This window comes from Cottoperca gobio, chromosome 19 (genome assembly GCF_900634415.1).
Source record: "Cottoperca gobio chromosome 19, fCotGob3.1, whole genome shotgun sequence".
Taxonomy (NCBI): domain Eukaryota; kingdom Metazoa; phylum Chordata; class Actinopteri; order Perciformes; family Bovichtidae; genus Cottoperca; species Cottoperca gobio.
Window position 1 is genome coordinate 15,123,370 of NC_041373.1, and position 13,629 is coordinate 15,136,998.

A 13,629-nucleotide genomic window follows, 5' to 3' on the forward strand; every position below is an offset into this window, starting at 1 on the left:
TTAGTTTATTTATGTAACATTTCTTGTCCCAAATTATTATTTTTTAATCTGATGGTCATTTGCACATTTTTTTTAATCTAATATGTACAAATAACTGATTATTTTCATTATTAATTGATCTGCTTGCTCATTATTTAACACTCACTATTAACTAAACACAATTTCAACCAACAGTCTAAAAAACTAAAGATATTTAATCTTCACAAATACAAAAGAAAAGCAGCAATATTGGAAAAACTGGAAGTAGGAAATATCCAGTGTTTTTGCTTTAAATATTTTCAAATAATCAATTAATCATTAATTAAACTTAGCTTTTAAGCCCTGATTGTGTAGAAAAAAAGCCCATCAGTCAAGAATCTTACCTGTGTGGTACATTAAAGTCTATTATTGTAGAATTCCCGAGACAGCCGACTGTGACAGACGTGCCAATTTTCATGACTTGAAGGTGCAAATACATTCAACATCATTAAACAACAGGAAAAAAGGCTAAATGTGAGACACAGAGAACACGAGAGAGTTCGAGCAATGTGGGATTCTGAAAGAAGGATTTAGCAGAAAAGGCTGTACATTTATTAAACTACATTAATTACATTACACACTCAAAGTAACACAACAGGCTCCATTGTCAATGTTTTATGTACAGATCTTTATGATACTGCATGGAAAAGAGCTCACCTTCACCTTCACCTTTACTTTTCAATTTAATTGCTGAATGTGAAGCTCAGCTAACAGAAAACAACACAGAAATATTATCTTAATATAATTTAATAACATAGAAAGAATTATATTAGTATGACAAATGATCCAACAACAAATATATCAGTCACAAAGATTTCAAAAGCTCTCACACATCCCCGGATGTACATTTTGTGAGTTCCTTAAATGCAGAAATGAAAAGATGTATAGTCGAGATACTTTCCCCTCTGGCTCGACTTGAAGGCATTATCACCGTTGGTCATTCAAAGTCACACTTAGTTCATCAATAATCAATATAAAAAAGTCGGACCCACCCTGATTTAACTCTCTAAACATTCCCATAAATGCTAGACCTAAGTGGACAGGACTTTAATCCTAAAATGCTGCGGCCTCTAAATTTTAAATAAAAAAAAAAAGGACTGCGACGTATAAACCGACCACTCTTGGCATCACGTTCTTCTTCATTTTCAAACATGCCTGCGAGTCCCCGGTGCCGCTCTGAGAGCCACTGTGCATCGGGCCCTCTCTTGCCGTCAGTAGTCGATGTAGCGGACAGCGGCGATGGTGGAGGCCAGCCGGCGAGGCAGCAGTTTGGCGGTTTGCCTGTAGTCTTCTGGTTTGGCCCTCAGCAGGGTGACGATGTGCTGCAGGGCGCGGGAGGGCTGCAGGCCCAGGGCGTCCATCACGTTGCTCAGGTAGTCTGCGGAGCAGGTGACAGGAGTCATCGACACATTCAATTGTTCCCTGTGACCGTTAATAACAACGTTTTTCTGCTTAGCCATCATAAGGGCGTGCCGAACTACATGTTCGCCGGCGTTCTGGTTACTGTACCGATATCTGTGGCCAGCTGTTTAGTGGATTGGGTGCTCAGCTGGGGAATGAGCAGGATGGCGTCACAGTAGGTCTGCATGGTCGCCCGAGCAATGGAGCCCAGCCAGTAGTCTGCAGTGTTGTCCAGCTCGGGAAGGTCGTCGCCTGAGACAGGAAGAAGGGGATGTTTCAAAACAAAGTGTAAAGGGAACAAGAGTTAGTGGAGTGTAGTGATGCAGGTAGTCTTTTAGACAGATGGGGATTTAATAAATGGTGTGAGGGATAAAGAGGACGCTGGAGATGGAGGATAAAGAACAAAAGGTTGCCAGAAATCTACATTTACGCTGATAACAATTTGACCTCTCGGCTCTTTGGCTTCACTACAGACGAGTTGTCTTTACTGTGTCGTGCATCTCCTGGTGCGTCCGCTTCAATCATCGTCTGCCCTGAAGACTACACCTAAACTCTTTCTCCCTTTGCATGTTGAGGAGCAAACTAAAGTCAAAGGATTAAAAAGAGAAAGAAGAAAGTGAAGCGGTGTTGAGCTCGAGATATATAAGGAAAGAAAGGAAGTGTAACGGAGAATGTGGAGCGTTAGATTGAGAAGAGATTCAGGGTTTGTTTTCCAGAAACCTTGTTCTGGAGGGAAAGGCAGCTTCCCAGCATGCAAAGCCATCTCCAGTGCCGGGTCCTCCTGGGTCACAAATGGCTCCAAGTGGAGCGGCAGAGACATCAGGTACTGCCCAATCTGTTAGTGACAGACAGACATATAGTTTGACATATCTGTATCTATATACATGTCTGGGAGCTACAGTTTAATATGTGTTGTACTTCTTTTAGCTGTGATTATGTAACAACACCGCTAGTTTGTCAATTCCTGTTTTTTTAGTGTATTTTTAGTGTATTATTCAGCAATTATTTGCATCATGACGTATATTCAAGCCAAACCTGACTGACATTTGTAATGTATTCCTGCGGGGACAGGCTGAAGGTAGGCAGGTCCTCCGTGTAGCTCTCTCCAAAACCAGGAGCCTCATGTCTCTGCACACAAACACAGGGTGAAGGATGAAAACAGTGTGAGCTGTGTGTTAAAATAGACAACAGTCCCAAAAGCTCTCCGCGATGCACTCAACCCGCGCCGGTCAGGAATTTCAAATCGAATGATGTCGTAACTTGACACTTTAAAATCACCTCCATCTTGGAGACGAGGCAGAGCTGGTGTTTGATTTGCAGGAAGACGGAGTCGAAGGCCAGCTGGTTGGCCTGCTGGTTGAGTCTGATCAGAGCGGCTCTGGGCTCTGCTAACAGGCTGGAGTTACCTGTGCCCTTCTCCTGCGAGACCGGGGGAAACACATTAAAACACAGCTGCAGGTAAATCCCAAGAGAAGAGTTCTCATAGGACATCAACACCCTCGAGGACTCTATGCCCTGCTCCATACCTTTAGGGAGAACAGGACCTCCATCAGGCCGTTGTACTCAGCCATATTTCCCCTTTGAAGATAGTTGTATTCCTGCCAGGGGTTCTTGGTGGCGCTCTTCCTCTCGGTGGAGCTGGCCTCCTGGATGCCAGCCAGGCTGCGTGGGCTGTACGACTCCGACAAGTACTTACCCGCCGTGCCCAGGATCCTGCGGGAAGGATTGATTGTGTTCAGAGATCGAGCCTTGTTGACAGGGTGGCCCCCATGAGTTACGTCCAGAGATGAACGGTTTAAAAACAACTAGAGCGTTATGAAATATTAAATGATAAGTATTTCTCTGACCGGTTCGATAGCTGCTGCTCAAAGGCTCCACATTGTCGAAGCAGTTCTCCACAAGTGGCAATAATCCTGCGGAACACAACATAAAACCGTTTATCCATCAAATGTCGGCAGCAGACGGTTCCTCTCTTCACCCCCGTGAGTCTGGTACCAAGTAGGGCTGAATGATGAGGAAATATCTAAATAAATTAAATAAAACATTAACCTGACAGAGTTCTGAAAGGCTGTCCAGTCCTCCTGGAAAACGGATGAACTTGGCGTATCCTCCAGTTTACACTTCTTCCTGATTGACTGCAGTGTCGTGGAGAAGTCCGACATATACCTACAACAAGCCCGACGTTAAAGCTGGCTGCGTTAACCCACAGCTGCGTTAGCTCCACATGCACTTCAAATAAAGCAAATGGATTAATAAATAGTACATGTTGGGACAATAAAGGATATTTACTTGGTGAAGAGAGCTTTGAGGGCTTTGAGGAGGCCGCACACGGCCAGTCCGTCGCTCAGTTTGACGCAGCGGTCCACAGCAGCGCTGGCCAGGCCGAACAACTTGCCGACAGAGTGGCTCAACTCTTCCACACAATCGATCACCTCCCCGTGTTCCTGAAGAGAGGAGAACATGCAGAGTGTGAAACCAGAGGCAGCACAAACACAGAGGGGGGGGGGAATGTGTGTGTGTGTGTGTGTGTGTGTGTGTGTGTGTGCACGGTGTCCTACCAAAGGTACAGCACTGATCTGGATAAGGAGGTGAGCTTCCTCCAGCGCTCCATACTGGAGTTGATAAGGTTTGTAGGGATCGTACAGCGCACAGACCAGCTCGTTCACCTTCAGCAGATTATTCTCACCTGGGGGAGGAAACACGGACAGAACATAAGGACTCAACTCCACCCACATCTCAAGTAGCTACAGTCGTGTCTCGACGGCGCGCGCACGGACCCAGGTGCGGCAGCATGGCGGCCTCCAGGCTGTGCCCGAAGGTGGACGTGGTGTGGTGCAGTTCGAGCAGCGTGTCGAGACGCTGCTCCTGGGCCGTCCGCTCCAGGGCCGAGCTCAGGCACACGGGGATGGATGGGACCATGTTCCCAAGAGTTTGGATCAGCAACACTGTCACCACCTCATACGGGTTCTTGAACACCTGTCAGGCGTTACAGTACGAATAATGTGCAAACAATCAAGAGAGGATTCAGGATTGGGACTGACAGTGTTTATAGACTGCAACAACTGCTTTTATTATTGCTGTAGAAATATGCGTTTGGTGTTACACTTAAGCGTAAACCTTTAAACCTTAGGGGCAGTTTTATCCTTTGCCTTTAGTGCCGTGTGCCTCACCTGGCTGCTCCACTGTAGTTGAGAGTGCCACGAGGAGAGCAAGGTGTCGTAGAGTTCAGACAGCTGCTGATTCAGACTGAGCTCGCTCTGTGAGAGATCCTGCCACATGCTCACCAGCTGGCCCTGGAGATGCCAAAACAGACATTCATTCATAAATGGGCATTAGAGCATGCCAACACCAAACAGGTAAAGCATACGAGAAGATGATTTTGAGATGGCGTATTTATTAAATGAGTTCTTAAGGTCGAAGAGAGACCTGCAGCACCGACCTTGTGGCACTTGTAGTAGTAGGCAAGGAGCTGTGGCATCCGATCTATCTCTGTGAAGACTTTAACAAACAGCTTGGCTTGGTCTGCAGAGAAAACACGTGCAAACACACCTAAAAGTGTAAACCGAAAGTGAACTACGACATGGAAGTTTGAATAAATAAAAAACAGGTTCTTACCTAAAGACATGGAATTAAAGGTTGCTACTATTTGTGGGCTGGCCAGGGCTTCCAGTCGGTTTTTCAGGGCCTCCAGATGGACGCACTTTTCAGAGTAGTCCGGTGTGTCCACCAACATGGCCAGACTGTTCTGCATGCTGGTCAGCTTGGAGGAGATTACTGCAAAGTCCTGGAAATGTAAGACAACATATTGGAGATTAAAGTCCACAAAATAATATTGTAGCATCAGTTATTAGACGATAAAACACACAAATGACTCACTTATCGGAAATTTAATATTTTTTATAAATGTAATAAATAATATATTGCGCACTTTAATAACTATAAAACTGTGCACCTTTTTTTATTTTAATTCAGATATATTGTACATATATTTAGTACTTTTCCAAATTTTTATTGTAATTTGTTTTTCTATTCTATATTTATGTTTCTTGATTTCTTTTTGCTTTATTTGTCATTTAATTTCCTTTTACTTTGTTTATGTTATGCACCAAAGCAAAAAAACCCACTTGGCAATAAACCTGATTGGGATTCTAATTAAAATCAATGTGTTCATCAGACGGTCATATCACATTAAAAGGTTGAATTCTATTCCAATATTCTCATTTGGCTGAACATTAATATGAATGTGCCAGGGTGACATTATCACTAAGCAGCGAGCCAGACACAAACATAACAAAGTGAGCAATGTTTGTGGCAATGTTTTTCAATTTGCACCTGTGTTTTGAAGGTCTCCTCAATGTCTGCACTCAGTGTGCTCCATTTGTCTGCCTCCTGCAGAGCTTCAGCTGCCACCTGCATGCGGCTCTTCACCTGATCTATCTCCACCAGGACCTGATGTGTAGGAACCACACAGAACAGAAGTCATACCTAAGAAATATCCTCAAACACCCTGCGCATTTTATGCTGCCGTCACTTTGACTATTATAATGCTTATTATCAACATAACATTACACCGGTTACACATTAAGAGTCAATGTACATGTGTCTCTTTCTTTTACATGCGATACGTTACTTGTGAACCTGTGTGCACATGCTACATATGTAGTAATGACATAGTAACGTGTGCAAACCTGCATAGACTGCACAGTGTCTTGCTCAAACTTCTTGATGTCCTCTTTGACGAGAACCATTTGCTCCTTGAGGAAAGAAGCCTCCTGTTTCAAAGCCTCCACGTCTCGCAGCACTCTGGGCATATTTTGGAGGGCCTGATTACTGCTCTCTGCACACAGAAATACATCTTTCAGTTATTAAAGGACGCAAGAAGAAAAGTAGAACTTTCATAACGCTATGATCATCGTTGGTGCCGTTCTAAGACATTGCATGCAGATGTTTTTCAGTATGGTTCAGCAACAGCATCAGTTAATTAGTAGTTAAACATGTAGTTAAAACTAATGCAGTCCTGCAATATGTCCTACCTTCATGAATGTTATTGTTGAAACTGTTTGAGGTGTCGATTCAACTGACAGGTGTTGAATCAAAGTTGAATCATCACCTCACAATGTATCGCAGGACTGTCAAGACTGCATTCCTTTACGTTGGTGTAAATAATGAACTGGCTACTGGAGTGCAGTTAAAGGTCCTTGATTGATCTTTTTTCTTACGATTTGTCATGTTGTCCATTAGGCTTACACGTTTGCTGATGATAGATCTGGCATTGCCATTATAACGTCATCTGATCTGAATTACTGCAAAAGGTCACATATTTTCAAATTGGGTTTCTACAACAATAACACATTCATGTGAAGGAGGGAAAACAACTCTACAGCTCATTTGTCATTGTCTAGTCAGTGATACAGGCCTATTGTGTAGATTGCATGCATGCAGCATAGTTCAAATAAACAAACCTGAGCAAAAGTGACAACAATGAAATAGTTTATGAGCTAAAGCAGTCTACAACAGCATTAGCAAAGGGTCATAATGAAACAGTTTTCAAGGTGTTGATTCATCTTTATGGCCATTTTGGACGCCGTCGTTGTCTAATTGTATTGCACTTAATTAATGCATTAATTAATTACTTAATGGTGTTTCTAATATTCAAGTCTACCCTCGCTGACGTAAAATAGGGGCAGTTACCAGAGCAACTTTTACTTAATACAATGCAATTAATAGGTATGACGTAATGCAGAGCTGTTTTATTAGGGTGTGTAAGATTAAATCAGAAACCGGAAACTGAGTGTCAGCAGCAGGAAATAACGTTTGTGCAGCAGAAAGAAGACAATCCTACAAACTGTTAACGTGGCGTTAAAGCAAAGCGTCATTGTAGTTTACTTCAAATACTTACCCTCAATGGCATTGTTGACTTCCTGGATGAACAGCTGTAGTTTCATGACCAGTGTGGCTGCGTGTGTGTCTGCCTTCCCCGGCGCATCCTTCTGCACCACCTTGAAGGCGCCGTTCACCCAGTCCTTCACATCAAAGTCATCATCCAGGAATTTGGAGAAATCCATTTGTCCTCTTCACTCCTTCACCAGAGCAAGAAGCTGGGCGGTGTTCACTCAAACTCTCGTGGTGCAGTGCAGTCTGTGTCATCGACCCATTGCTAACGTTAGCTAGTTTTTCCCAAACAATGGCTTCGACACGAATATAAAATAAATAGCCCAGGAAAAAGAAATTATCATTACAACTAAATATAGTTCCAGCAAGGCGACGGCTTCCTCCAGAGTTGTTTTTAAATGTCTACGGTTTTAAAAGGAGAAAAGTAAAGTCATGTTTCTGAATGTTTGATGCTGGCAGCGTTACTGACACTTGACAACAACTTCCGCTTTGTGCTTTCTATTTACCTTCCCCAGAAACAAGCGCAAAGTGACCTGGTAAATAAAGATATTTTGTCAACCGAATGAAGAACATTTTGTCAACAATATGGGACAAGTTGTGTGTTTTTTAAATGATGATATGTCACATTTGGCCGAGAAAAAGAAAGGGGAACAAATATAACGGTTAGCTTAGGCAGTGTCACAAATAAGTATGTCCGTGCAGAAACTTTTAGGCTTTATGATGCCCCAAACATATTTTATATTACTACATGTGAGTATAAATGTGACTTATAAATATTATTATTTATATTATAATTATATAACTATATAAATATTGAATAATTATAAATAAAATAAACTGAATAGCATGAAAGTATTCACTTCACTGCATCCTTCTTAAGGCAAACGATTCTACAGACCAGTCTAGAGAACCAGTGGCGCTATAAATGAGTGATTTTACTGTATGTATAATGTCTATAATCTGTTTACCAAAGCAGCAACAATAAAAACAGTAATTCTCAATGTGCCTCTCACAAGTTTGAACCACAAAAAACTATAATACTAAACTAAATGTAGTATTATAGCCTAAAAATGTACATTGTAGACAATTCTAAGAGTGATCTGGGGAGGGGAAAACAGATGGATTATAGAGTTTTGTAGATTGTGTCTGGACTTCCTGGGAAAAGTAAGGCGCATATTGTATATTTATGTATTTGTAGAAAGCGAAGGGCACTCGTTTGGTCAGGGAGCCATAAGAGATATGCTTTTGCTGTAACTGCTCCTCCACCTCTTAGGGCACAACCAGGGATGTCATTTTGGTTATTTCATATCTTCTGCACACAGTCGGTTTCATGAACAATATGCAAACCAGAAAGGGAGTAAAGGATTGGAAAGTGGAGCTGGAAGGCAGTAAAGCAACGAATAACACACCTCAACCAGTTTCCAGCAGCTACCTGTGAGGACACACATACCAAAGGCATTTCAACTGCTCTTCTGCTCGTTTAAAGAGATGGGACTATGTGATGGTATTAAGGACGTAATGTCTAAGGCGGTGTTTACTTCTTCTACTCTGTTATCGTGCCGAGGAGGGCTGCACATGGCCCAGATCATTCTCTCTGTGGTCACCTTTCTCCTGGCTGCCTTCAGAGGCGGGGGCAGCCATTCCTACTGGGTCTACGCTATGTTCACCTGGTCCTTCTGCCCCATCATGACCCTCATCATCACCATCATTGAGATGTTCACGCTCAATAACATACTCGATGGACTTTGCATGGACTGGTTTGACTTCACCACAGGGATGGCCATGTCCTCAACGCTCATGACCGTCTCCGTCGCCATCACCTATGCCAACTTCTATACCTGCATGAAATGCTTTTATGGCTGGATAGTGAGTATATTTGCGTTCTTGTGTGGCTTGGTCTACATACTTGAAGTGGTGAAGGACAAAATCCTGGACAGGAAGGGAGGGAGCTACCTGGCTGCTCTGCCTGGATTCTGGAAGGTTATGGAGGCCTTTGTGAGCTGCATGATTTTTGTATCACTGACTGGTTACAGAGACAGCCCGCCTCTGATCTTGTGTGTTTTGGCATATGCCATTCCTTTCCCCATCCTCCCTCTAATCATAGCCAGCAACATCCTCAAGAAAGTGAGGAATTGTTTGCCCTTTAACCTAGCAAGATGCGAGTTTATATTTCTGGCGATCTCTGTTGGGCTTTATATATTTGCTGCTATTGTGTGGCCCATCTTTATGTTCAAAAACAACCCTCGGCCCAGCAACTGCCCTCCCAGCTACTGTATCTGGGCAATAGAGTTCATGGTTGCATTATTTACCTATGTGAATCTCGTTCTTTTCACACTGGACCTCATTTTTAGCCTGCTTGGTTTCTGCGGCTTCAAGCGTGCATAGTGGTGACGCTCCTGTCATCTTTTTGAAAAACTCCAAACTTTCCGGAAACATTAAAACAAAAGTGTGTATGAGTTAATATGTCTAGCTATTAGATGTTTAGTTTAAATAATGCATTTAAAGTGGAGTCTCAAGTTGGTCCCATTTCTGCTCTGAAGTCACATGTAGCATCTCTATTAGAGCAGAAACAGCAGACCTAAAAGGTAGTCTACAGTTTTAAAACATTATTTTAACATTAATCTGATGTGTATTGTATCGATTTAATGTAAAGTTTATTGCATGATGTATAATTAAACCTTAAATTACAATTCAGCACCATTTCATAATTTTTTTCACTGTCGCTTTTCATATTTCCTTATGTGCTGCTGTGAAATGTGAACTGTATACGATCCTGCCAATTCATGTTTAAAGATGTAAAATGTGTTGCATGAAGGAACATACGGGTTTCCTGGGATCTCTCAGCCACCGACAGATGAGGGCCAGAACATCAACGTTGGAATAAAGTGACGCTTTGATGCACTTGTGACCTCAGTTTTTAAACATACAATTATAGAAGTAATTGTAATTGCAATTAATATCATGTAAAATGTAAACAAACATGTATTTGACATGGTTAAGGTAAATGGATGCATGTATTTAATTTCAAGCATATGATCCTTAGAAGACAAAGTTAACCTGACAGATAAGAAGTTTATTTTTACACATAAGGAAGTAAATGTGAACGCTTTGTGTTTGATGTGGCTGCTGGATAAATTACATAATAAGCAAAAATTAAATATAGACATGAATTTCCAAAATACTCTACATATACAGCATCTTTTGGGGGGTTCTAACACAACATATATGTATATTAGAAAGAGCTGAGAATACAAAACAAGTCTCCTTACAATGAAGACATTCATGGAACACACACTGAGCAATTCATTAATCTGGACATTTGAATAAAAGGTAGTAATGCCTGCTTTTCATAAAAGATACAGCTCGTATCACAGCAGTGAAACAAGAGATGACGTGTTCACACTTAGTGATTAAGTAGATAGCGTGTAAAGTTCTTGCAGTACTGGTGTAACTGAAGAGACTTTAGATCCAAGGTTTCTAATTTGAGCCTCATGTGTTCAAGGCCCGTCAGGGATATTTGCGCCTCTCCTGGAAATAATCTTCAGTGCTTTATCTTTCATCACCTCCACCTCCGTCTGGTTTTGCATTTGCATTGAAGCAACGCTGTGTTTAACCAGAGAGGACATCGCTGTCTCCCCCCTGTATTTAATCCTTTTAACATTTTGATTGTAGACTTAATATAAGTAGACGTTTGACAGTTTCGACAATGCTTTATGGCTTCTCTGCTAACACAATAGTTCAGGGTCAGTATATTCAAATCTCACAACTGTGATGCCATGACACTGAGATAGTAAATGCAAATGTCATAGCAAACAGTCTCAGCTACCAAAGAACAAATGGGACTAACCTTTTAATAATAATGTATTGAAACACTACTTTTAAAACATTATCATATGATTTAATTATAAGAAAAAAGAGGCATATATTAACAATGCTTCAGGCCTCCTCCGGTTCCTCAAACTCCGCAGTCTCCTGCATTCCCTGAAAACAGAAGTAGTGGGAGTTGCAGTAGACGGGAGGCTCGTTGGGACTCGAGCCCACCACTTCTGCTTTCAGGGACGCGAATGGGTTGGCTCCACTTCCCTTCAAGTCCATCTCCAACTCCAACAGGATCTGCAGGGAGTAGGTCATCTCTGTCTCACTGCGGGTGGAGGACAAGAAGCATCAGCTGTTACCTTACACACGTCACGGATTCATTCACAGGGACGATGAGAGAGCAGGGAGAGGTTGGTATATATGCATACTTTCATGCACTTTTGTTACATTCAACACCGTAACGACAACAATATGCATCAACGCTCTTTTCAATACAGGCAACAGCCACAATATCCTCGTGTTAAGCAGCAGTGTATTTATCTACAGTAGGTGTCTGATACACATTGCACTTGTACTGAAGAACAGTAAGTGTACTGAGTTACTTCCACTATGTGTGTGTGGTGTCGCTGCTTTGTAACACTCACTTGAGAGCAGTGAACAGGGAAGGAATCTCATAATCCCTGAGGAGCAGAAGTGTTGGAAGCCAACCCTGGTCCAGACCCTGACTGGCATCAAATCCTTGACACAAAAAGATGTAGAGGAAAACAAATGGAAATCAGTGTAGCTCGATGTTTACAGTACACAACAGTGTGAAAGTGGGTTTTATATATCTTTGTGTAATGGGAAAGTTGTTCTCACCAGGATGAAATCCAACCACCAGGTCTGGCTTGGCGGCTTCCTCTGTCTCCACCAGCTCCTCCCAGAACTGGTGGTAGAGGCCCTTGTAGGCGCTGATGAAGACCCTCTGCCTGGGGCCAAACGCCCTGAGAGGAGGCCTCACGATGGGCCCGTCCACCACCTCCGGTCCCACCATGACTATCTCTACGCCCTGGTGTCCGGGGAACATGTTGTTCAGCTCATCGTAGTCCGTCAGTCTGGCTGCCAGAGTCTCACTGTGTCCTGCTCCCACCAGGTGAACGGTGAGAGGTTTGGAATGAGGGTTAATGCCGAACAGCCTCATCCCCCAGGCGATGGTCAGCGGCCTGGAGAAGAACTCACTGCAAACCCTCCACAGGGACCGCTTCAGGTTCTCATCGTTAGGCGGAGACCTGCCAACGTTGGTCCACAAGTCTTTCATGTTGGCTCCTTTTAAAATAGGGGTCGAGGCGAGCTGTGAGATCTCCCTGCATCGCAAGCCAGTCATCCCAACCTTTAACCTCTGACTGGGGCTTTGACCATTTTTCTGTAGGGAATGGAAGGTCTCCTGATGATAGGAAGAAAGAATACAAGTAGTTTAGTAAGTTACAGTCCTTCATTCATCTATTGGAAGGAGATAACCTGTCTTTTCTAATCGGATTTTACCTTTGAATAAAAGCCATTCCACAACTCTGTCCATGGCAGCCAGACACAGTTGTGAGCAGAACTTCTTGTGTTTGGGCCAGTCCTCCTTCTGACAATCTTTGCAGCAGTAGTAAACATTTAGACATCTGTGCAAAGATAGGAGAAGAGTATTAGATCAGAGATTGTAAAATAACCCACTGTGATGAAGGGATATCTTGGCTGCACAGGCCTGCTGGGGGAGATATTTATTTGTATTCCACCTGGCACAACGCTTCATGCTCTCTGGATTTGGGAGTTGATTTGGCTGTTTATGGCAACAGGCACAGATTTTAAAAGATTCCTCCATCTTCTCAAACATCTCCTTTTGAGACTGGAAGGTCATGGCTTTACCCTTGGTGTCCATACTATGGAGAGACAAATGAAAGAAGATACTGAGCAGTAAGTCATTAGTAATAACAGTTCAGTTATACCACTTTTAGACAACATAGCTTTCTATTCTTAGACTGAGGCATGGACTGACTGTATGGACGGATTCATAACGAGTTAAAACGTTTCAGAAAAGTTGCTTAATGGTGACAACTTGGGCAGAAAACAAATGTAACAGCAGGTGCAAAAGTTTGAAACAGGCTGTGGCGGCATGCTAGCGTCATCCAAATGTCTAGTAGCTATTATTAACAAGCACCACGCGCTCCTGTTCATGCGCGCGCGGCTTCAGACACCGACGCTCGCGACGTTTATGGTGTCGTAAAGTGGACATGTACATTTTCGGCATGTTCTCGAAAATAAAAATAAAATAAATGCCAATAATTTAGTCAAAAACCTACATACCTCTTAGTTTCTCTCTCACGTGCTGTTCGGTTTCTTCTTCTGCTGCTCTGGTTTGTTAGGTTATGTGAGCTGGGGGCTGCTGGTGCCACATATAACAGTAACACCTGTGCGTATCCTTCTAGACAGACCTGACAACTCCAGACACTTCCTGACCTTCACGAGAGCAACCACAAA

General features: G+C 42.8%; 3 protein-coding genes across 3 annotated transcripts; 1 reads left to right on the top strand and 2 right to left on the bottom strand.

Moving 5' to 3' along the window:
• Window positions 1–556: 556 nt before the first annotated feature.
• cog7 (component of oligomeric golgi complex 7) lies at window positions 557–7,835 on the bottom strand. The gene is made up of 17 exons (XM_029455973.1): window positions 7,319–7,835; window positions 6,108–6,256; window positions 5,752–5,868; window positions 5,035–5,203; window positions 4,859–4,941; window positions 4,590–4,712; window positions 4,197–4,395; window positions 3,978–4,105; window positions 3,709–3,863; window positions 3,469–3,585; window positions 3,267–3,332; window positions 2,946–3,132; window positions 2,698–2,838; window positions 2,464–2,547; window positions 2,140–2,254; window positions 1,528–1,671; window positions 557–1,396 (listed from the first exon to the last, which is right to left on the bottom strand). Exons 1-17 carry the CDS (start codon window positions 7,482–7,484, stop codon window positions 1,230–1,232), a joined length of 2,310 nt encoding a protein of 769 aa, XP_029311833.1. The 5' UTR covers window positions 7,485–7,835; the 3' UTR covers window positions 557–1,229.
• A 614-nt stretch (window positions 7,836–8,449) lies between these two features.
• Window positions 8,450–9,928, top strand: LOC115024874 (myeloid-associated differentiation marker-like protein 2). Its single transcript, XM_029456736.1, has one exon. It carries the CDS (start codon window positions 8,800–8,802, stop codon window positions 9,694–9,696), a length of 897 nt encoding a protein of 298 aa, XP_029312596.1. The 5' UTR covers window positions 8,450–8,799; the 3' UTR covers window positions 9,697–9,928.
• A 446-nt stretch (window positions 9,929–10,374) lies between these two features.
• LOC115024676 (putative protein MSS51 homolog, mitochondrial) lies at window positions 10,375–13,594 on the bottom strand. Its single transcript, XM_029456457.1, is given in 7 exon segments — window positions 10,375–11,452; window positions 11,772–11,865; window positions 11,986–12,445; window positions 12,447–12,550; window positions 12,649–12,773; window positions 12,888–13,031; window positions 13,456–13,594. Coding segments are annotated over 6 exon segments (1,131 nt in total). The 5' UTR covers window position 13,031; window positions 13,456–13,594; the 3' UTR covers window positions 10,375–11,247.
• Between the last annotated feature and the right edge of the window lie 35 nt (window positions 13,595–13,629).

Excerpts from the sequence above, each read along its gene's own strand:
- cog7 (XM_029455973.1), bottom strand. The coding sequence starts at position 7,484 with ATGGATTTCTCCAAATTCCTGGATGATGACTTTGATGTGAAGGACTGG. Across the intron at positions 6,257-7,318 it reads AGTCAACAATGCCATTGAGG|AGAGCAGTAATCAGGCCCTC; the intron begins GTAAGTATTTGA and ends TTCTGTGTGCAG. Across the intron at positions 4,106-4,196 it reads CGCCATGCTGCCGCACCTGG|GTGAGAATAATCTGCTGAAG; the intron begins GTCCGTGCGCGC and ends TTCCTCCCCCAG.
- LOC115024874 (XM_029456736.1), top strand. The coding sequence starts at position 8,800 with ATGGGACTATGTGATGGTATTAAGGACGTAATGTCTAAGGCGGTGTTT.